The following is a 22599-nucleotide window of genomic DNA, read 5'->3' on the forward strand; positions in this document are numbered from 1 at the left end:
AGGAGAAGTACCAATGCTCCTACAACACCACCATCCTATCAGAGGTTGGTCCATCCAGGGTTTTAAAACAGGACTGGAACACTATACAGCACTTTAACAGAGGTTGGTCCATCCAGGGTTTTAAAACAGGACTGGAACACTATACAGCACTTTAACAGAGGTTGGTCCATCCAGGGTTTTAAAACAGGACTGGAACACTATACAGCACTTTAACAGAGGTTGGTCCATCCAGGGTTTTAAAACAGGACTGGAACACTATACAGCACTTTAACAGAGGTTGGCACTTTTTTTGAAGTGTACTTATCAGGAGTCAAGTGTACGGGCTCAGATTGTGTGTGTGTGTGTGTGTCTCTAGATGAGGCTGGAGCCGATCGTAGAGGAAGTGGGAGACTATGAGCTGAAGAAGTCCAGCAAGAGGACGCTGCCGGCTGACTGTGGAGACTCGCTGGCCAAGAGAGGCAGTGTAAGAGTCCTTTTTATAGACTAGTGTATATTTATTCTGCTTTCATATCTGTCCTCTCCTCCTGTCCAGGTAGTGATTATATAGTTGAATGTTCCTCTCCTCCTGTCCAGGTAGTGAATATATAGGTGAATGTTCCTCTCCTCCTGTCCAGGTAGTTAATATATAGGTGTATGTTCCTCTCCTCCTGTCCAGGTAGTGAATATATAGTTGTATGTTCCTGTCCAGGTAGTGAATATATAGTTGAATGTTCCTGTCCTCCTGTCCAGGTAGTGAATATATAGTTGTATGTTCCTGTCCAGGTAGTGAATATATAGTTGAATGTTCCTCCTGTCCAGGTAGTGAATATATAGTTGTATGTTCCTGTCCAGGTAGTGAATATATAGTTGAATGTTCCTCTCCTCCTGTCCAGGTAGTGAATATATAGTTGTATGTTCCTGTCCAGGTAGTGAATATATAGTTGAATGTTCCTGTCCTCCTGTCCAGGTAGTGAATATATAGTTGAATGTTCCTGTCCTCCTGTCCAGGTAGTGAATATATAGTTGTATGTTCCTGTCCAGGTAGTGAATATATAGTTGAATGTTCCTGTCCTCCTGTCCAGGTAGTGAATATATAGTTGTATGTTCCTGTCCAGGTAGTGAATATATAGTTGAATGTTCCTCTCCTCCTGTCCAGGTAGTGAATATATAGTTGAATGTTCCTGTCCAGGTAGTGAATATATAGTTGAATGTTCCTGTCCAGGTAGTGAATATATAGTTGAATGTTCCTGTCCAGGTAGTGATTATATAGGTGTATGTTCCTCCTGTCCAGGTAGTGAATATATAGTTGAATGTTCCTGTCCAGGTAGTGAATATATAGTTGAATGTTCCTCCTGTCCAGGTAGTGAATATATAGTTGAATGTTCCTGTCCAGGTAGTGAATATATAGTTGAATGTTCCTGTCCAGGTAGTGAATATATAGTTGAATGTTCCTGTCCAGGTAGTGAATATATAGTTGAATGTTCCTGTCCAGGTAGTGAATATATAGTTGAATGTTCCTCCTGTCCAGGTAGTGAATATATAGTTGAATGTTCCTGTCCAGGTAGTGAATATATAGTTGAATGTTCCTGTCCTCCTGTCCAGGTAGTGAATATATAGTTGAATGTTCCTGTCCTCCTGTCCAGGTAGTGAATATATAGTTGAATGTTCCTGTCCTCCTGTCCAGGTAGTGAATATATAGTTGAATGTTCCTGTCCATGTAGTGAATATATAGTTGTATGTTCCTGTCCAGGTAGTGAATATATAGTTGAATGTTCCTGTCCTCCTGTCCAGGTAGTGAATATATAGTTGTATGTTCCTGTCCAGGTAGTGAATATATAGTTGAATGTTCCTCTCCTCCTGTCCAGGTAGTGAATATATAGTTGAATGTTCCTGTCCAGGTAGTGAATATATAGTTGAATGTTCCTGTCCAGGTAGTGAATATATAGTTGAATGTTCCTGTCCAGGTAGTGATTATATAGGTGTATGTTCCTCCTGTCCAGGTAGTGAATATATAGTTGAATGTTCCTGTCCAGGTAGTGAATATATAGTTGAATGTTCCTCCTGTCCAGGTAGTGAATATATAGTTGAATGTTCCTGTCCAGGTAGTGAATATATAGTTGAATGTTCCTGTCCAGGTAGTGAATATATAGTTGAATGTTCCTCCTGTCCAGGTAGTGAATATATAGTTGAATGTTCCTGTCCAGGTAGTGAATATATAGTTGAATGTTCCTGTCCAGGTAGTGAATATATAGTTGAATGTTCCTGTCCAGGTAGTGAATATATAGTTGAATGTTCCTGTCCAGGTAGTGAATATATAGTTGAATGTTCCTCCTGTCCAGGTAGTGAATATATAGTTGAATGTTCCTGTCCAGGTAGTGAATATATAGTTGAATGTTCCTGTCCAGGTAGTGAATATATAGTTGAATGTTCCTGTCCAGGTAGTGAATATATAGTTGAATGTTCCTGTCCAGGTAGTGAATATATAGTTGAATGTTCCTCCTGTCCAGGTAGTGAATATATAGTTGAATGTTCCTGTCCAGGTAGTGAATATATAGTTGAATGTTCCTCCTGTCCAGGTAGTGAATATATAGTTGAATGTTCCTGTCCAGGTAGTGAATATATAGTTGAATGTTCCTGTCCAGGTAGTGAATATATAGTTGAATGTTCCTCTCCTCCTGTCCAGGTAGTGAATATATAGTTGAATGTTCCTCTCCTCATGTCCAGGTAGTGAATATATAGTTGAATGTTCCTCTCCTCCTGTCCAGGTAGTGAATATATAGTTGAATGTTCCTCTCCTCCTGTCCAGGTAGTGAATATATAGTTGAATGTTCCTCTCCTCCTGTCCAGGTAGTGAATATATAGTTGAATGTTCCTGTCCAGGTAGTGAATATATAGTTGAATGTTCCTCTCCTCCTGTCCAGGTAGTGAATATATAGTTGAATGTTCCTCTCCTCCTGTCCAGGTAGTGAATATATAGTTGAATGTTCCTGTCCAGGTAGTGAATATATAGTTGAATGTTCCTCTCCTCATGTCCAGGTAGTGAATATATAGTTGAATGTTCCTCTCCTCATGTCCAGGTAGTGAATATATAGTTGAATGTTCCTCTCCTCATGTCCAGGTAGTGAATATATAGTTGAATGTTCCTGTCCAGGTAGTGAATATATAGTTGAATGTTCCTCCTGTCCAGGTAGTGAATATATAGTTGAATGTTCCTGTCCAGGTAGTGAATATATAGTTGAATGTTCCTCCTGTCCAGGTAGTGAATATATAGTTGAATGTTCCTGTCCAGGTAGTGAATATATAGTTGAATGTTCCTGTCCAGGTAGTGAATATATAGTTGAATGTTCCTGTCCAGGTAGTGAATATATAGTTGAATGTTCCTGTCCAGGTAGTGAATATATAGTTGAATGTTCCTCCTGTCCAGGTAGTGAATATATAGTTGAATGTTCCTGTCCAGGTAGTGAATATATAGTTGAATGTTCCTGTCCAGGTAGTGAATATATAGTTGAATGTTCCTGTCCAGGTAGTGAATATATAGTTGAATGTTCCTGTCCAGGTAGTGAATATATAGTTGAATGTTCCTCCTGTCCAGGTAGTGAATATATAGTTGAATGTTCCTGTCCAGGTAGTGAATATATAGTTGAATGTTCCTCTCCTCCTGTCCAGGTAGTGAATATATAGTTGAATGTTCCTCTCCTCATGTCCAGGTAGTGAATATATAGTTGAATGTTCCTCTCCTCCTGTCCAGGTAGTGAATATATAGTTGAATGTTCCTCTCCTCCTGTCCAGGTAGTGAATATATAGTTGAATGTTCCTCTCCTCCTGTCCAGGTAGTGAATATATAGTTGAATGTTCCTGTCCAGGTAGTGAATATATAGTTGAATGTTCCTCTCCTCCTGTCCAGGTAGTGAATATATAGTTGAATGTTCCTCTCCTCCTGTCCAGGTAGTGAATATATAGTTGAATGTTCCTGTCCAGGTAGTGAATATATAGTTGAATGTTCCTCTCCTCATGTCCAGGTAGTGAATATATAGTTGAATGTTCCTCTCCTCATGTCCAGGTAGTGAATATATAGTTGAATGTTCCTCTCCTCCTGTCCAGGTAGTGAATATATAGTTGAATGTTCCTCTCCTCCTGTCCAGGTAGTGAATATATAGTTGAATGTTCCTCTCCTCATGTCCAGGTAGTGAATATATAGTTGAATGTTCCTCTCCTCATGTCCAGGTAGTGAATATATAGTTGAATGTTCCTCTCCTCCTGTCCAGGTAGTGAATATATAGTTGAATGTTCCTCTCCTCATGTCCAGGTAGTGAATATATAGTTGAATGTTCCTCTCCTCATGTCCAGGTAGTGAATATATAGTTGAATGTTCCTCTCATCCTGTCCAGGTAGTGAATATATAGTTGAATGTTCCTCTCCCCCTGTCCAGGTAGTGATTTTATAGTTGAATGTTCCTGTCCAGGTAGTGAATATATAGTTGAATGTTCCTGTCCAGGTAGTGAATATATAGTTGAATGTTCCTCCTGTCCAGGTAGTGAATATATAGTTGAATGTTCCTCCTGTCCAGGTAGTGAATATATAGTTGAATGTTCCTGTCCAGGTAGTGAATATATAGTTGAATGTTCCTCCTGTCCAGGTAGTGAATATATAGTTGAATGTTCCTCTCCTCCTGTCCAGGTAGTGAATATATAGTTGAATGTTCCTGTCCAGGTAGTGAATATATAGTTGAATGTTCCTCTCCTCCTGTCCAGGTAGTGAATATATAGTTGAATGTTCCTCTCCTCATGTCCAGGTAGTGAATATATAGTTGAATGTTCCTCTCCTCATGTCCAGGTAGTGAATATATAGTTGAATGTTCCTCTCCTCATGTCCAGGTAGGGAATATATAGTTGAATGTTCCTCTCATCCTGTCCAGGTAGTGAATATAAAGTTGATGGTTCCTCTCATGTCCAGGTAGTGAATATATAGTTGAATGTTCCTCTCCTCCTGTCCAGGTAGTGAATATATAGTTGAATGTTCCCCCTGTCCAGGTAGTGATTTTATAGTTGAATGTTCCTGTCCAGGTAGTGAATATATAGTTGAATGTTCCTGTCCAGGTAGTGAATATATAGTTGAATGTTCCTCCTGTCCAGGTAGTGAATATATAGTTGAATGTTCCTGTCCAGGTAGTGAATATATAGTTGAATGTTCCTGTCCAGGTAGTGAATATATAGTTGAATGTTCCTCCTGTCCAGGTAGTGAATATATAGTTGAATGTTCCTCCTGTCCAGGTAGTGAATATATAGTTGAATGTTCCTGTCCAGGTAGTGAATATATAGTTGAATGTTTCCTCTCCTCCTGTCCAGGTAGTGAATATATAGTTGAATGTTCCTCTCCTCCTGTCCAGGTAGTGAATATATAGTTGAATGTTCCTCTCCTCCTGTCCAGGTAGTGAATATATAGTTGAATGTTCCTCCTGTCCAGGTAGTGAATATATAGTTGAATGTTCCTCCTGTCCAGGTAGTGAATATATAGTTGAATGTTCCTGTCCAGGTAGTGAATATATAGTTGAATGTTCCTCCTGTCCAGGTAGTGAATATATAGTTGAATGTTCCTGTCCAGGTAGTGAATATATAGTTGAATGTTCCCCTGTCCAGGTAGTGATTATATAGGTGTATGTTCCTGTCCAGGTAGTGAATATATAGGTGTATGTTCCTGTCCAGGTAGTGATTATATAGGTGTATGTTCCTGTCCAGGTAGTGATTATATAGGTGTATGTTCCTGTCCAGGTAGTGAAATATATAGTTGAATGTTCCTCCTGTCCAGGTAGTGATTATATAGTTGAATGTTCCTGTCCAGGTAGTGATTATATAGTTGAATGTTCCCCCTGTCCAGGTAGTGATTATATAGGTGTATGTTCCTGTCCAGGTAGTGAATATATAGTTGAATGTTCCTCTCCTCCTGTCCAGGTAGTGAATATATAGTTGAATGTTCCTCTCCTCCTGTCCAGGTAGTGAATATATAGTTGAATGTTCCTCCTGTCCAGGTAGTGAATATATAGTTGAATGTTCCTCTCCTCCTGTCCAGGTAGTGAATATATAGTTGAATGTTCCTCTCATGTCCAGGTAGTGAATATATAGTTGAATGTTTCTCCTGTCCAGGTAGTGAATATATAGTTGAAAGTTCCTCTCATGTCCAGGTAGTGAATATATAGTTGAATGTTCCTGTCCAGGTAGTGAATATATAGTTGAATGTTCCTCCTGTCCAGGTAGTGAATATATAGTTGAATGTTCCTCTCATGTCCAGGTAGTGAATATATAGTTGAATGTTCCTCTCATCCTGTCCAGGTAGTGATTATATAGTTGAATGTTCCTCCTGTCCAAGTAGTGAATATATAGTTGAATGTTCCTCCTGTCCAGGTAGTGAATATATAGTTGAATGTTCCTCCTGTCCAGGTAGTGAATATATAGTTGAATGTTCCCCCTGTCCAGGTAGTGATTATATAGGTGTGTGTTCCTGTCCAGGTAGTGAATATATAGGTGTATGTTCCTGTCCAGGTAGTGATTATATAGGTGTATGTTCCTGTCCAGGTAGTGATTATATAGGTGTATGTTCCTGTCCAGGTAGTTAATATATAGGTGTATGTTCCTGTCCAGGTAGTGATTATATAGGTGTATAATGTTCCTGTCCAGGTAGTGAATATATAGTTGTATGATGCAGGGTAACAGGGTTTCCGTCAGCCAGGTTTTGTCTGTTTTCTTCGTTGTTTTTTTCAGCCCATAAATAATATTGCTACCCGCCAATTGTCCAGGAAAATAAGAAAAATCTAATAGCAAAATAGTGCTGTTTAGGCTGTTCATTGGTGGAAATACATTTGACTGGCCATGCTTATTGGTCTATAGGTTAATTTGCATAATTTAGTGGAATTAAATTGACTTGCGTTTTATATTCGTTATGTACTTATCACACGTGCACAGCATACGCCTATAGATACGGAGCCTATAGATACGGAGCCTATAGATACGGAGCCTACAGATGCCTACAGATACGGAGCCTACAGATACTACAGATACGGAGCCTACAGATACGGAGCCTATAGATACGGAGCCTATAGATACGGAGCCTATAGATACGGAGCCTACAGATACTACAGATACGGAGCCTACAGATACTACAGATACGGAGCCTATAGATACGGAGCCTACAGATACGGAGCCTATAGATACTACAGATACGGAGCCTATAGATACTACAGATACGGAGCCTACAGATACGGAGCCTACAGATACGGAGCCTACAGATACGGAGCCTACAGATACTACAGATACGGAGCCTACAGATACGGAGCCTACAGATACGGAGCCTACAGATACGGAGCCTACAGATACGGAGCCTACAGATACGGAGCCTACAGATACGGAGCCTACAAATACGGAGCCTACAGATACGGAGCCTACAGATAGGGAGCCTACAGATACTACAGATACGGAGCCTACAGATACGGAGCCTACAGATACTACAGATACGGAGCCTATAGATACGGAGCTTACAGATACTACAGATACGGAGCCTACAGATACGGAGCCTACAGATACTACAGATACGGAGCCTATAGATACTACAGATACGGAGCCTATAGATACTACAGATACGGAGCCTATAGATACTACAGATACGGAGCCTATAGATACGGAGCCTACAGATACTACAGATACGGAGCCTATAGATACTACAGATACGGAGCCTATAGATACTACAGATACGGAGCCTATAGATACGGAGCCTATAGATACGGAGCCTATAGATACGGAGCCTACAGATACGGAGCCTACAGATACTACAGATACGGAGCCTACAGATACGGAGCCTATAGATACTACAGATACGGAGCCTATAGATACTACAGATACGGAGCCTACAGATACGGAGCTTATAGATACTACAGATACGGAGCCTACAGATACGGAGCCTACGGAGCCTACAGATACGGAGCCTACAGATACTACAGATACGGAGCCTACAGATACTACGTGCTTCCCATTCAAATGTGTAGTCAACGGAAGGCCGGCTTCACCAGCATGTCACACCACTTTGAGCTGAAGGCAGCATGCTTTCTGAAAACCCTAGAGATACTTAATTGTTTCAACCCATCTTTTTTAAGAATCTTTTTAATTTCTTGGTATCCAATTGGTAGTTACAGTCTTGTCTCATCGCTGCAACTCCCATACGGGCTCGGGAGAGACGAAGGTCGAGAGCCGTGTGTCCTCCGAAAAACAAACCTGACCAAGCCGCACTGCTTCTTAACACAGCGCGCATCGAACCCGGAAGCCAGCCGCACCAAAGTGTCTGAGGAAACACCGTGCACCTGGCGACCGTGTCAGTGGCGCCCGGCCTCCTGGCGTCTGTGTCAGTGGCTCCCGGCCTCCTGGACCGTTTTACTACATATTATGAGGGATGTTTCAAAGTAGCCGGGGCAAAATCTGACCGTATCCGTGGAGACAAGTATTTTATAAAGACGTCCATATGCCGTAGAAACCAGCAGCCTATTTCTCTCAGGTTGTATTGGTTATCAACGTTCTTTCATCGTCCGGTAGCCAAATTGACACATTGGCGCGTAGCCTACTGCCTATAATGTGAAGAAATACTAGTTTATCACCATTAAGCTAAATGTTCTGATCTGTTGAGTCATTGCTTTTTAGCATTTTTGTATGTAACCAAGGAAAGAGGCTATATCTTTCTCGACAAGCTGACCAAAAGAATAGGTCAACTTTTCTACTATGGGGTACAGTAGATTTACAGACTAGTGATTTTGCTGTTCGTTAACTCGTCTTGTCGGCTGAGGGAGAAGTACATGTGAACAGTTAATCCAACTGTGTGGGAAGGACACGCATCATTGCATCCTTGACTTGCAGATTCAGTTTGTATGAATTACTATAATCTAAAATGTGATTTCTGACAAACAAGTGAGTGGACGCCCTAATCGGGTTACTCGCTCAACTCATATGGTTCAGGTAAATGTCTAATTTAAAATGGTACCGGTCAAATGTTCTGGTGCCACATTTTCCAAACGGAAACCCTGCTTAGTAGGTGGTGACAGTAATGATTAATAGTTTTACGGTAGTGTGTGTGTTGTTGTGACGTCTCTCTCTTCTCTCTGGTCAGTGTTCTCCATGGCCTGATGCCTACGTCGGCTCTCCCCGGACAGCTGGCCCCTCCTTCACCTCCACACCCCTCTCCACGTACACTGCCTCCTCCGTACCCGACAGGTGTGTGAGTGTTCAGGGATAGAGAGAAAGGAACTCTGTCTGTGTGGACATAGTGAGATAATGCTGACTGTGACTGTTGTATTCCAGTGACTCATCGTCGCCCAATCACCAGGCAGACCCTGTCAGCCAAGTCGTCACAGAGGTCAGTATACACCCCACCCATTCTCATGGACGTGTCTCAAATCCTGTAAAAACTTCTCATGTTGAAACCCCCCACCCCAACTCACTCTCTGTCTGTCTCTCTCATGTTGAAACCCCCCCACCCCAACTCACTCTCTCTGTCTCTCTCTCCAGCAACTCAGTCCGACAGCCACTATCCAGGAGACTCAGAAGTGGCTTGTCAAAAACCGCTTCAACAGCTATGCACGACTCTTCTCCCACTTCTCAGGTACCCACTCTTTCCCTGGTCCCTATTGTAAGTTAAGTTATCAAGGACAGCCTGTTGAGTTAAAGACAGCCTGTTGAGTTAAAGACAGCCTGTTGAGTTAAAGACGGCCTGTTGAGTTAAAGACGGCCTGTTGAGTTAAAGACGGCCTGTTGAGTTAAAGACGGCCTGTTGAGTTAAAGACGGCCTGTTGAGTTAAAGACGGCCTGTTGAGTTAAAGACGGCCTGTTGAGTTAAAGACGGCCTGTTGAGTTAAAGACGGCCTGTTGAGTTATTAAAGACGGCCTGTTGAGTTATTAAAGACGGCCTGTTGAGTTATTAAAGACGGACTGTTGAGTTATTAAAGACGGCCTGTTGAGTTATTAAAGACGGCCTGTTGAGTTAAAGACGGCCTGTTGAGTTATTAAAGACGGCCTGTTGAGTTATTAAAGACGGCCTGTTGAGTTATTAAAGACGGCCTGTTGAGTTATTAAAGACGGACTGTTGAGTTATTAAAGACGGACTGTGGAGTTATTAAAGACGGACTGTTGAGTTATTAAAGACGGACTGTTGAGTTATTAAAGACGGACTGTCGAGTTATTAAAGACGGCCTGTCGAGTTAAAGACGGCCTGTCGAGTTAAAGACGGCCTGTTGAGTTATTAGACAGCCTGTTGTGTAGGTTGAGTTATTAAAGACAGCCTGTTGTGTTGTGTAGGTTTTGACTTACTAAAGTTGACCCGGGATGATCTGGTTCAGATCTGTGGAGCTGCTGATGGAATCAGACTCTTCAACACACTAAAATCCAGGTAGGGGGGTGAGGGAGGGAGGGAGGGAGGGAGGAGGTGGGAGGGAGGGAGGAGGTGAGAGGGAGGGAGGAGGTGAGAGAGAGGGAGGAGGTGAGAGGGAGGGAGGAGGTGAGAGGGAGGGAGGAGGTGAGAGGGAGGGAGGAGGTGAGAGGGAGGGAGGAGCTGAGAGGGAGGGAGGAGGTGAGAGGGAGGGAGGAGCTGAGAGGGAGGGAGGGGGGAGGGGGGGAGAGGGAGGGAGGGGGGGAGAGGGAGGGAGGAGGAGGGAGGGAGGGAGGGAGAGGGAGGTAGGGAGGGAGGAGGTGAGAGAGAACTAAAAGATAATTACTTGACTCATTGGAAAGAATTTACAAAAAAACAGAGCAAACTATAATGCTATTTGGCCCTACACAGAGAGTACACAGTGGCAGAATACCTGACCACTGTTACTGACCCAAACTTAAGTAAAGCTTTGACTATGTACAGACTCCGTGAGTATAGCCTTGCTATTGAGAAAGGCCGCCGTAGGCAGACATGGCTCTCAAGAGAAGACAGGCTATGTGCTCACTGCCCACAAAATGAGGTGTAAACTGAGCTGCACTTCCTAACCTCCTGACAAAGATTTTGAAAAAGAACCCAATTTTGATAAACTCACATCACAGCAGCACAATTTGTGACCTGTTGCCACAAGAAAAGGGCAACCAGTGAAGAACAAACACCATTGTAAATACAACGAGCGAAAGAGAGTATGTGGGAGGGGGGGGGGGGGTGAGAGCGAGAGAGAGCGCGCGAGAGAGGGGGTGTGAGAGCGAGAGGTATGTGTGAGAGAGAGGGGGGGGGGGTATGTGGGGGGGCACGTGTGAGAGAGAGAGAGAGAGGGGTATGTGTGAGAGAGAGGGGTATGTGGGGGAGTATGTGTGAGAGAGGGGTATGCGTGAGAGAGAGAGGGGTATGTGAGAGAGAGAGAGAGAGAGGGGTATGTGTGAGAGAGAGAGGGGTATGTGGGGGGGTATGTGTGAGAGAGAGGGGTATGTGTGAGAGAGAGGGGTATGTGGGGGGGTATGTGTGAGAGAGAGAGGGGTATGTGTGAGAGAGAGAGAGGGGTATGTGTGAGAGAGAGAGGGGTATGTGTGAGAGAGAGAGGGGTATGTGGGGGGGTATATGTGTGAGAGAGAGAGGGGTATGTGTGAGAGAGAGAGGGGTATGTGTGAGAGAGAGAGGGGTATGTGTGAGAGAGTGTGGGGGGGGGGTTATGGAATTGTGTATGCGTTTCTAACAGGTCTCTGTATTCCTGCAGGTCGGTGTGTCCCAGGTTGACCCTCTATGTGTGTCAGGAGTGTGAGGTAGAGAGCCCCCTGCTGGAGAGACGCTGTAACAGCCAGAACAGAGAGCGCAGTGACACACCTCATTTATATGGTTTGTGTTTAAAGGGTCAATCTGCAGTTTTCACATCCACTTTTACGACTTTTAAATCCCTATCAAAACCCAGGATTTATGCTTGTTTTACTCCAATGTTTGCAAACACAGTTTAGCCTGAAAACATGGTTTAAACTATCATTGTGGTCAGTCCGAGCACCCATAGGTGAATTTATCCAGCCCCGTTTCTCAAAACAGTGGCAGGGTTTGAAATGCAGATTGACCCTTTTACATATACTGTTTGTACTTATTCAGAAGAAATGGGAAAGTGCAGGTATGAACAGAAATGTTAACGCCTGTCTCCATTCTACTGTCTACACCTCTGTGTGTCTCCATTCTACTGTATACACCTCTGTGTCTCCATTCTACTGTCTACACCTCTGTGTCTCCATTCTACTGTCTACACCTCTGTGTGTCTCCATTCTACTGTCTACACCTCTGTGTGTCTCCATTCTACTGTCTACACCTCTGTGTGTCTCCATTCTACTGTATACACCTCTGTGTGTCTCCATTCTACTGTCTACACCTCTGTGTCTCCATTCTACTGTCTACACCTCTGTGTGTCTCCATTCTACTGTCTACACCTCTGTGTCTCCATTCTACTGTCTACACCTCTGTGTGTCTCCATTCTACTGTCTACACCTCTGTGTGTCTCCATTCTACTGTCTTCACCTCTGTCTCCATTCTACTGTCTACACCTCTGTCTCCATTCTACTGTCTACACCTCTGTGTGTCTCCATTCCACTGTCTACACCTCTGTGTGTCTCCATTCTACTGTCTACACCTCTGTGTCTCCATTCTACTGTCTATACCTCTGTCTCCATTCTACTGTCTACACCTGTGTCTCCATTCTACTGTATACACCTCTGTGTGTCTCCATTCTACTGTCTACACCTCTGTGTCTCCATTCTACTGTCTACACCTCTGTGTCTCCATTCTACTGTCTACAACTCTGTGTGTCTCCATTCTACTGTCTACAACTCTGTGTGTCTCCATTCTACTGTCTACAACTCTGTGTCTCCATTCTACTGTCTACAACTCTGTGTTTTAATGTGTGTGTGTGTGTGTGTGTGTGTGTGTGTGTGTGTGTGTGTGTGCAGTGTACCATGCTCTGTACCTGGAGGAGCTGACTGCGGCTGAGTTGATCAGGAAGATGGCGTGTGTGTGTAGTGTTCCACTGGGACACATCAACCAGGTCTACCGACAAGGACCCACAGGAATACACATACTGCTGAGTGACCAGGTACACACACACACACACACACACACTGCTGAGTGACCAGGTACACACACACACTGCTGAGTGACCAGGTACACACACACACACACTGCTGAGTGACCAGGTACACACACACACACACACACTGCTGAGTGACCAGGTACACACACACACACACACACTGCTGAGTGACCAGGTACACACACACACACACACACTGCTGAGTGACCAGGTACACACACACATACTGCTGAGTGACCAGGTACACACACACATACTGCTGAGTGACCAGGTACACACACACATACTGCTGAGTGACCAGGTACACACACACACACACTGCTGAGTGACCAGGTACACACACACACACTGCTGAGTGACCAGGTACACACACACACACATACTGCTGAGTGACCAGGTACACACACACACACATACTGCTGAGTGACCAGGTACACACACACACACACACTGCTGAGTGACCAGGTACACACACACACTGCTGAGTGACCAGGTACACACACACACTGCTGAGTGACCAGGTACACACACACACACTGTTCAGTGACCAGGTACACACACACACACTGTTCAGTGACCAGGTACACACACACACACACACACTGTTCAGTGACCAGGTACACACACACACACACACACACACACACTGTTCAGTGACCAGGTACACACACACACACACACTGTTCAGTGACCAGGTACACACACACACACACACACACTGTTCAGTGACCAGGTACACACACACACACACACACACTGTTCAGTGACCAGGTACACACACACACTGTTCAGTGACCAGGTACACACACACACACACTGTTCAGTGACCAGGTACACACCTCCTGATGTTATCTTTGACCAGGAAGAGGTGGATGTTCTCTGTCCATCAGGTAATAGCCTCCAATACTCTACTCAACAAATTGGATGCAGTCTATCACAGTGCAATCCGTTTTATCACCAAAGCCCCATATACTACCCACCATTGCGACCTGTACGCTCTCGTTGGCTGGCAAAGGTAAAGTCCCCCCCTTATCTCAGCTCGCTGGTCACCATAACATCTCCCACCTGTAGCACACGCTCCAGCAGGTATATCTCTCTAGTCACCCCCAAAACCAATTCTTTCTTTGGCCGACTCTCCTTCCAGTTCTCTGCTGCCAATGACTGGAACGAACTACAAAAATCTCTGAAACTGGAAACACTTATCTCCCTCACTAGCTTTAAGCACCAACTGTCAGAGCAGCTCACAGATTACTGCACCTGTACATAGCCCACCTATAATTTAGCCCAAACAACTACCTCTCCCCCTACTGTATTTAATTTTATTTAATTTATTTATTTTGCTCCTTTGCACCCCATTATTTTTATTTCTACTTTGCACATTCTTCCACTGCAAATCTACCATTCCAGTGTTTTACTTGCTATATTGTATTTACTTTGCCATCATGGCCTTTTTTGCCTTTACCTCCCTTCTCACCTCATTTGCTCACATCGTATATAGACTTGTTTATACTGCATTATTGACTGTATGTTTGTTTTACTCCATGTGTAACTCTGTGTCGTTTTATCTGTCGAACTGCTTTGCTTTATCTTGGCCAGGTCGCAATTGTAAATGGGAACTTGTTCTCAACTTGCCTACCTGGTTAAATAAATAAATAAATAAAAAGGTGTTTGCATTATATTTACCGACTGCTGCTGTGTCCCACCCTAACCCTTCCCCCCCTTCAGCCTATTCAGGAAGTACTGGGTGCACCATTCAAACAGTCCCCCAACTAGACTGTGCACCACAGCTAGTGGACATACCTACCTGTTTGATTTGATCCTGTATCAGTATACCTAAACATTACTGGTTCTGTTGTATTATTCTAGTTTTAAACTAGATTTCTGTTTTAATGTTATCTAATGTCCCCAGATGGTTTACAACTTACCGGACGAGAGCTGCTTTCTGATCGGCACAATCAAAGGTATGGTGACATAGACATTACTGTTCTGGACAAACTTTCCTTTTCTAGTTTGACCTCAATGCTAACTCTCTCGCTCTCGCTCGCTCCATCTCTCCATCCATCTCGCTCCATCTGTCTCTCTCTCTCGCTCCATCTCTCTCGCTCTCTCGCTCGCTCCATCTCTCCATCCATCTCGCTCCATCTCTCGCTCCATCTCTCGCTCCATCTCTCGCTCCATCTCTCGCTCCATCTCTCTCGCTCCATCTCTCTCGCTCCATCTCTCTCGCTCCATCTCTCTCGCTCCCATCTCTTCCGCTCCATCTCTCTCGCTCCATATCTCGCTCTCTCTCTCGCTCCATCTCGCTCTCTCTCGCTCCATCTCGCTCTCTCTCGCTCCATCTCGCTCTCTCTCTCGCTCCATCTCGCTCTCTCTCTCGCTCCATCTCGCTCTCTCTCTCGCTCCATCTCGCTCTCTCTCTCCATCTCGCTCTCTCTCTCGCTCCATCTCGCTCTCTCTCCTCCATCTCGCTCTCTCTCTCGCTCCATCTCGCTCTCTCTCTCGCTCCATCTCGCTCCATCTCGCTCTCTCTGCTACCATCTCGCTCTCTCTCTCGCTCCATCTCGCTCTCTCTCTCGCTCCATCTCGCTCTCTCTCTCGCTCCATCTCGCTCTCTCTCTCCGCTCCATCTCGCTCTCTCTCTCGCTCCATCTCGCTCTCTCTCTCGCTCCATCTCGCTCTCTCTCTCGCTCCATCTCGCTCTCTCTCTCGCTCCATCTCGCTCTCTCTCTCGCTCCATCTCGCTCTCTCTCTCGCTCCATCTCGCTCTCTCTCTCGCTCCATCTCGCTCTCTCTCTCGCTCCATCTCGCTCTCTCATCTCGCTCCATCTCCTCTCTCTCGCTCCATCTCGCTCTCTCTCGCTCCATCTCGCTCTCTCTCTCGCTCCATCTCGCTCTCTCTCTCGCTCCATCTCGCTCTCTCTCTCGCTCATCTCGCTCTTCTTCCATCTCGCTCTCTCCTCTCCGCTCTCCTCTCTCCATCTCGCTCTCTCTCTCCATCTCGCTCTCTCTCTCGCTCCATCTCGCTCTCTCTCTCGCTCCATCTCTCTCTCGCTCCATCTCGCTCTCGCTCTCTCTCTCGCTCCATCTCGCTCTCTCTCTCGCTCCATCTCGCTCTCTCTCGCTCCATCTCTCGCTCATCTCTCTCTTTCTCCATCTCTCTTGCTCCATCTCGCTCTCTCTCTTGGCTCCATCTCGTTCTCTCTCTCTCGCTCTCTTCTCGCTCCATCTCTCGCTCCATCTCTCGCTCCATCTCGCTCTCTCTCGCGCTCCATCTCGCTCTCTCTCTCTCGCGCTCCATCTCGCTCTCTCTCGCGCTCCATCTCGCTCTCTCTCCTCGCTCCATCTCGCTCTCTCTCTCGCTCCATCTCGCTCTCTCTCTCGCTCCATCTCGCTCTCTTTCGCTCCATCTCGCTCTCTCTCTCGCTCCCATCTCGCTCTCATCTCTCTCGCTCCATCTCGCTCTCTCCTCTCGCTCCATCTCGCTCATCTCCTCTCTCTCGCTCCATCCGCTCTCTCTCTCGCTCCATCTCGCTCTCTCTCTCGCTCCATCTCGCTCTCTCTCTCGCTCCATCTCGCTCTCTCTCTCGCTCCATCTCGCTCTCTCTCTCGCTCCATCTCGCTCTCTCTCTCGCTCTCGCTCTCCCTCTCGCTCCATCTCGCTCTCGCTCCATCTCTCGCTCCATCTCGCTCTCTCTCTCGCTCTCTCTCCATCTCTCGCTCCATCTTGCTCTCTCTCTTGCTCTCTCTCTCGCTCCATCTCTCGCTCCATCTCGCTCTCTCTCTCGCTCCATCTCTCGCTCCATCTCGCTCTCTCTCTCGCGCCATCCGCTCCATCTCGCTCTCTCTCTCGCTCCATCTCGCTCTCTCTCTCGCTCTCTCTCGCTCCATCTCGCTCTCTCTCGCTCCATCTCGCTCTCTCTCTCGCTCCATCTCGCTCTCTCTCGCTCCATCTCGCTCTTTCTCCATCTCTCTCGCTCCATCTCGCGCTCTCTCTTGCTCCATCTCGCTCCATCTCGCTCTCTCTCGCTCCATCTCGCTCCATCTCGCTCTCTCTCGCTCCATCTCGCTCTCTCTCACCATCTCGCTCTCTCTCGCTCCATCTCGCTCTCTCTCTCGCTCCATCTCGCTCTCTCTCTCGCTCCATCTCGCTCCATCTCTCGCTCCATCTCGCTCTCTCTATCTCTCGCTCCATCTCGCTCCATCTCTCGCTCCATCTCGCTCTCTCTCTCCATCTCGCTCTCTCTCTCGCTCCATCTCTCGCTCCATCTTGCTCTCTCTCTCGCGCCATCTCTCGCTCCATCTCGCTCTCGCTCTCTCTCTCGCTCCATCTCTCGCTCTCTCTCGATCTCGCTCTCTCCATCTCTCGCTCCATCTCTCGCTCCATCTTGCTCTCTCTCTTGCTCTCTCTCTCGCTCCATCTCTCGATCTCGCTCCATCTCTCTCTCGATCTCGCTCCATCTCTCGCTCCATCTCTCGCGCCATCTCTCGCTCCATCTCGCTCTCGCTCTCTCTCTCGCTCCATCTCGCTCTCGCTCTCTCTCTCGCTCCATCTCTCGCTCTCTCTCGATCTCGCTCTCTCCATCTCTCGCTCCATCTCTCGCTCCATCTTGCTCTCTCTCTTGCTCTCTCTCTCGCTCCATCTCTCGATCTCGCTCCATCTCTCTCTCGATCTCGCTCCATCTCTCGCTCCATCTCTCGCTCCATCTCTCGCTCCATCTCGCTCTCTCGATCTCGCTCCATCTCTCTCTCGATCTCGCTCCATCTCTCGCTCCATCTCTCGCTCCATCTCTCGCTCCATCTCGCTCTCTCTCTCGCTCCATCTCGCTCTCTCTCTCGCTCCATCTTGCTCTCTCTCTCGCGCCATCTCTCGCTCCATCTCGCTCTCGCTCTCTCTCTCGCTCCATCTCTCGCTCTCTCTCGATCTCGCTCTCTCCATCTCTCGCTCCATCTCTCGCTCCATCTTGCTCTCTCTCTTGCTCTCTCTCTCGCTCCATCTCTCGATCTCGCTCCATCTCTCTCTCGATCTCGCTCCATCTCTCGCTCCATCTCTCGCTCCATCTCTCGCTCCATCTCGCTCTCTCTCTCGCTCCATCTCGCTCTCTCTCTCGCTCCATCTCGCTCTCTCTCTCTCGCTCCATCTCGCTCTCTCTCTCGCTCCATCTCTCGCTCCATCTCGCTCTCTCTCTATCTCTCGCTCCATCTCGCTCCATCTCTCGCTCCATCTCGCTCTCTCTCTCGCTCCATCTCGCTCTCTCTCTCGCTCCATCTCGCTCTCTCTCTCGATCTCGCTCCATCTCGCTTTCTCTCTCGATCTCGCTCCATCTCTCGCTCCATCTCGCTCTCTCTCTCTCGATCTCGCTCTCTCTCGCTCCATCTCTCGCTCCATCTCGCTCTCGCTCTCTCTCTCTCGCTCCATCTCTCGCTCCATCTCGCTCTCGCTCCATCTCTCTCGCTCCATCTCGCTCTCTCTCTCGCTCGCTCTCGCTCGCTCTCGCTCCATCTCGCTCTCTCGCTCCATCTCGCTCTCGCTCCATCTCGCTCTCTCTCTCTCTCGCTCTCGCTCCATCTCGCTCTCGCTCTCGCTCCATCTCGCTCTCGCTCCATCTCGCTCTCGCTCCATCTCTCTCTCTCCATCTCTCTCGCTCTCTCACTCCATCTCTCTCTCTCCATCTCTCTCTCTCTCTCTCTCGCTCCATCTCGCTCTCTCTCTCCATCTCTCTCGCTCTCTCTCCATCTCTCTCTCTCTCTCTCTCGCTCTCTCTCCATCTCTCTCTCTCTCTCCATCTCTCTCTCTCCATCTCGCTCTCTCTCGCTCGCTCTCCATCTCGCTCTCTCTCGCTCTGTCTGTTTCTCTCCAGATGAAACGGGGGAGGGGCTCCACCAAATGGGGGAGGGACTTCACCTGGTTTTGAAGTAGAGATAGAGGATGACATCACTCAACACTCCTCCCTCTGTGTGGAGGGGAGCAGCCTCCATCCCTCCCGCTCTCCTATCGTTCAGATTGCCGTGTCGAAGGCAGACGGACAGAGATACTGAACTGCGGCCTTGTTAATGTTAGAATCTGACGGGGCGTGACCACTGTTTCATATTGAAAACACTATTACTGAGGGAGGGGACTTTGTTTATTCTTAAATGTTTATATTGTTGTACGAGAGGAGGGAGGCTGCCCCCCCCTCCCCACACAGAGAGAGTCATATAGAGGAGGGAGGCTGCCCCCCCCCCTCCCCACACAGAGAGAGTCATATAGAGGAGGGAGGCTGCCCCCCCCTCCCCACACAGAGAGAGTCATATAGAGGAGGGAGGCTGCCCCCCCCCCCTCCCCACACAGAGAGAGTCATATAGAGGAGGGAGGCTGCCCCCCCCCTCCCCACACAGAGAGAGTCATATAGAGGAGGGAGGCTGCCCCCCCCTCCCCACACAGAGAGAGTCATATAGAGGAGGGAGGCTGCCCCCCCCCTCCCCACACAGAGAGAGTCATATAGAGGAGGGAGGCTGCCCCCCCCCTCCCCACACAGAGAGAGTCATATAGAGGAGGGAGGCTGCCCCCCCCTCCCCACACAGAGAGAGTCATATAGAGGAGGGAGGCTGCCCCCCCCCTCCCCACACAGAGAGAGTCATATAGAGGAGGGAGGCTGCCCCCCCCCTCCCCACACAGAGAGAGTCATATAGAGGAGGGAGGCTGCCCCCCCCTCCCCACACAGAGAGAGTCATATAGAGGAGGGAGGCTGCCCCCCCCTCCCCACACAGAGAGAGTCATATAGAGGAGGGAGGCTGCCCCCCCCCTCCCCACACAGAGAGAGTCATATAGAGGAGGGAGGCTGCCCCCCCCCCCCCCCAAACAGAGAGAGTCATATAGAGGAGGGAGGCTGCCCCCCCCTCCCCACACAGAGAGAGTCATATAGAGGAGGGAGGCTGCCCCCCCCTCCCCACACAGAGAGAGTCATATAGAGGAGGGAGGCTGCCCCCCCCCTCCCCACACAGAGAGAGTCATATAGAGGAGGGAGGCTGCCCCCCCCCCTCCCCACACAGAGAGAGTCATATAGAGGAGGGAGGCTGCCCCCCCCCTCCCCACACAGAGAGAGTCATATAGAGGAGGGAGGCTGCCCCCCCCCTCCCCACACAGAGAGAGTCATATAGAGGAGGGAGGCTGCCCCCCCCCTCCCCACACAGAGAGAGTCATATAGAGGAGGGAGGCTGCCCCCCCCCCTCCCCACACAGAGAGAGTCATATAGAGGAGGGAGGCTGCCCCCCCCTCCCCACACAGAGAGAGTCATATAGAGGAGGGAGGCTGCCCCCCCCTCCCCACACAGAGAGAGTCATATAGAGGAGGGAGGCTGCCCCCCCCCTCCCCACACAGAGAGAGTCATATAGAGGAGGGAGGCTGCCCCCCCCTCCCCACACAGAGAGAGTCATATAGAGGAGGGAGGCTGCCCCCCCCCTCCCCACACAGAGAGAGTCATATAGAGGAGGGAGGCTGCCCCCCCCCCCCCAAACAGAGAGAGTCATATAGAGGAGGGAGGCTGCCCCCCCCCCCCTCCCCACACAGAGAGTCATATAGAGGAGGGAGGCTGCCCCCCCCCCCCCCAAACAGAGAGAGTCATATAGAGGAGGGAGGCTGCCCCCCCCCTCCCCACACAGAGTCATATAGAGGAGGGAGGCTGCCCCCCCCCCTCCCCACACAGAGTCATATAGAGGAGGGAGGCTGCCCCCACACACAGAGAGTCATATAGAGGAGAGGAGGGAGGCTGCCCCCCCACACAGAGACTCATATAGAGGAGGGAGTTTCAGACAGACAGAACCCAGCCGCTTGTGTCTCATTCGCTCTGACCTGAGACTCGACCACACCCACTTTCACGGAAGCAGAGCTGGCGACTAACGAAACCAGAAAATACTGTCTAGAGCGCGCCGGCCCCGATGTGGACCTCCTGATCTGTTCTCATTCTACAACTAGTGAGTCCTCTTAGCCAATCAAGTGGATCGATGGAGCTGTTGCACTGTAACAGAATGCCATCAGGGCCCTGTTCTGGTCCGCGTATCGTATGAATCAGGTCTAATACCATAATATACCCCAGTTTCAGAGCAGGACCGGCCGTCTCCACTGAAGACCCTGAGCATCATGGGAACTTCTTTCACTTCACTCAAGTCTCTTCAATCTCATTTTCTTGTTACTGTCGCTTTTATGGTTTTTAGTTTTGTCTTTTGACTAAAGACAGTGTTTGTTTGGCTGTTGGTGTTAGATGGGATGTCTCGGGTGCCACACTTCACACTGTTCGCTAGGCTCAGTTAGATTTTTCACACACAGATGGACGCACGGACACACACTGGCCCTGATAGACTATTGACATGGAGAGGGGGTGAGGAGGATTTCTCTAGACTATTGACATGGAGATGGGGTGAGGAGGAGGCGTCTCTAGACTATTGACGTGGAGATGGGGTGAGGAGGTTGCGTCTCTAGACTATTGACATGGAGAGGGGGTGAGGAGGATGCGTCTCTAGACTATTGACGTGGAGAGGGGGTGAGGAGGATGCGTCTCTAGACTATTGACATGGAGAGGGGGTGAGGAGGATGTCTCTAGACTATTGACATGGAGAGGAGGTGAGGAGGATGCGTCTCTAGACTATTGACATGGAGATGGGGTGAGGAGGATGCGTCTCTAGACTATTGACGTGGAGATGGGGTGAGGAGGATGCGTCTCTAGACTATTGACGTGGAGAGGGGGTGAGGAGGATGCGTCTCTAGACTATTGACATGGAGAGGGGGTGAGGAGGATGTCTCTAGACTATTGACATGGAGAGGAGGTGAGGAGGATGCGTCTCTAGACTATTGACATGGAGAGGAGGTGAGGAGGATGAGTCTCTAGACTATTGACGTGGAGAGGGGGTGAGGAGGATGCGTCTCTAGACTATTGACATGGAGAGGGGTGAGGAGGATGCGTCTCTAGACTATTGACATGGTGAGGAGGATGCGTCTCTAGACTATTGACATGGAGAGGGGGTGAGGAGGAGGCGTCTCTAGACTATTGACATGGAGAGGGGGTGAGGAGATGGAGAAGACCCAGGGTCTGTAGAGATGGAGAAGACCCAGGGTCTGTATTGACATGGTGAGGAGGATGCGTCTCTAGACTATTGAGATACAGTCCCTAGTCGGTGCAAGGGGGGGCAGGGTAACATAAATAAACACACAGAAATGGACCAAACTGGTTTGGGATGAAGGTGACCTTAGAACAAGGTTGTGTGTCTTGAGAGTGAAACCAGGGCTCATCCAAGGCGTGGCCTTCCTTCACCCCTGACAGGATGGGATGGAAACCCTGTATGTGTTCTCAGGTCTGTGCGCTGGCCGTAGTTAGTCGTTGACTACTGGCAGTGGAAGTGTGTGTGTGTGTGTGTGTGTGTGTTTATTGTTGCAGAAACTAACCTGGTTTGATCATGTCAGTTGTTATCACTGCTTTTGTTCGTGGCTTAGTTTGCCTTTTAATCAAGAGAATGAGGTTGGGAGGAAGGAAGTTATTTTTATTAGATTTTGTCCGAAAATAAATGTAGCCCAGTCCTTTAAAAATAAATCCCCCAAATAA

At 48.0% G+C, this 22599-nt stretch overlaps 1 protein-coding gene across 1 annotated transcript in view; it reads left to right on the forward strand.

The window, feature by feature from the left end:
- LOC109879614 (upstream-binding protein 1) overlaps window positions 1-19265 on the forward strand; it is a 25568-nt gene extending 6303 nt beyond the window's left edge. Inside the window, exons 7-16 of the mRNA XM_031789026.1 lie at window positions 1-44; window positions 356-463; window positions 9121-9224; window positions 9312-9366; window positions 9519-9612; window positions 10305-10395; window positions 11669-11787; window positions 12888-13030; window positions 14937-14988; window positions 18886-19265. The exon at window positions 1-44 is cut by the window's left edge and continues 67 nt beyond it. Coding sequence (XP_031644886.1) covers window positions 1-44; window positions 356-463; window positions 9121-9224; window positions 9312-9366; window positions 9519-9612; window positions 10305-10395; window positions 11669-11787; window positions 12888-13030; window positions 14937-14988; window positions 18886-18944 — 869 coding nt within the window. The 3' untranslated portion in view covers window positions 18945-19265. The remainder of the gene's footprint in view (window positions 45-355; window positions 464-9120; window positions 9225-9311; window positions 9367-9518; window positions 9613-10304; window positions 10396-11668; window positions 11788-12887; window positions 13031-14936; window positions 14989-18885) is intronic.
- Window positions 19266-22599: the final 3334 nt, after the last annotated feature.

Source organism: Oncorhynchus kisutch, linkage group LG14 (genome assembly GCF_002021735.2).
Source record: "Oncorhynchus kisutch isolate 150728-3 linkage group LG14, Okis_V2, whole genome shotgun sequence".
In the NCBI taxonomy this organism is placed as follows: Eukaryota; Metazoa; Chordata; class Actinopteri; order Salmoniformes; family Salmonidae; genus Oncorhynchus; species Oncorhynchus kisutch.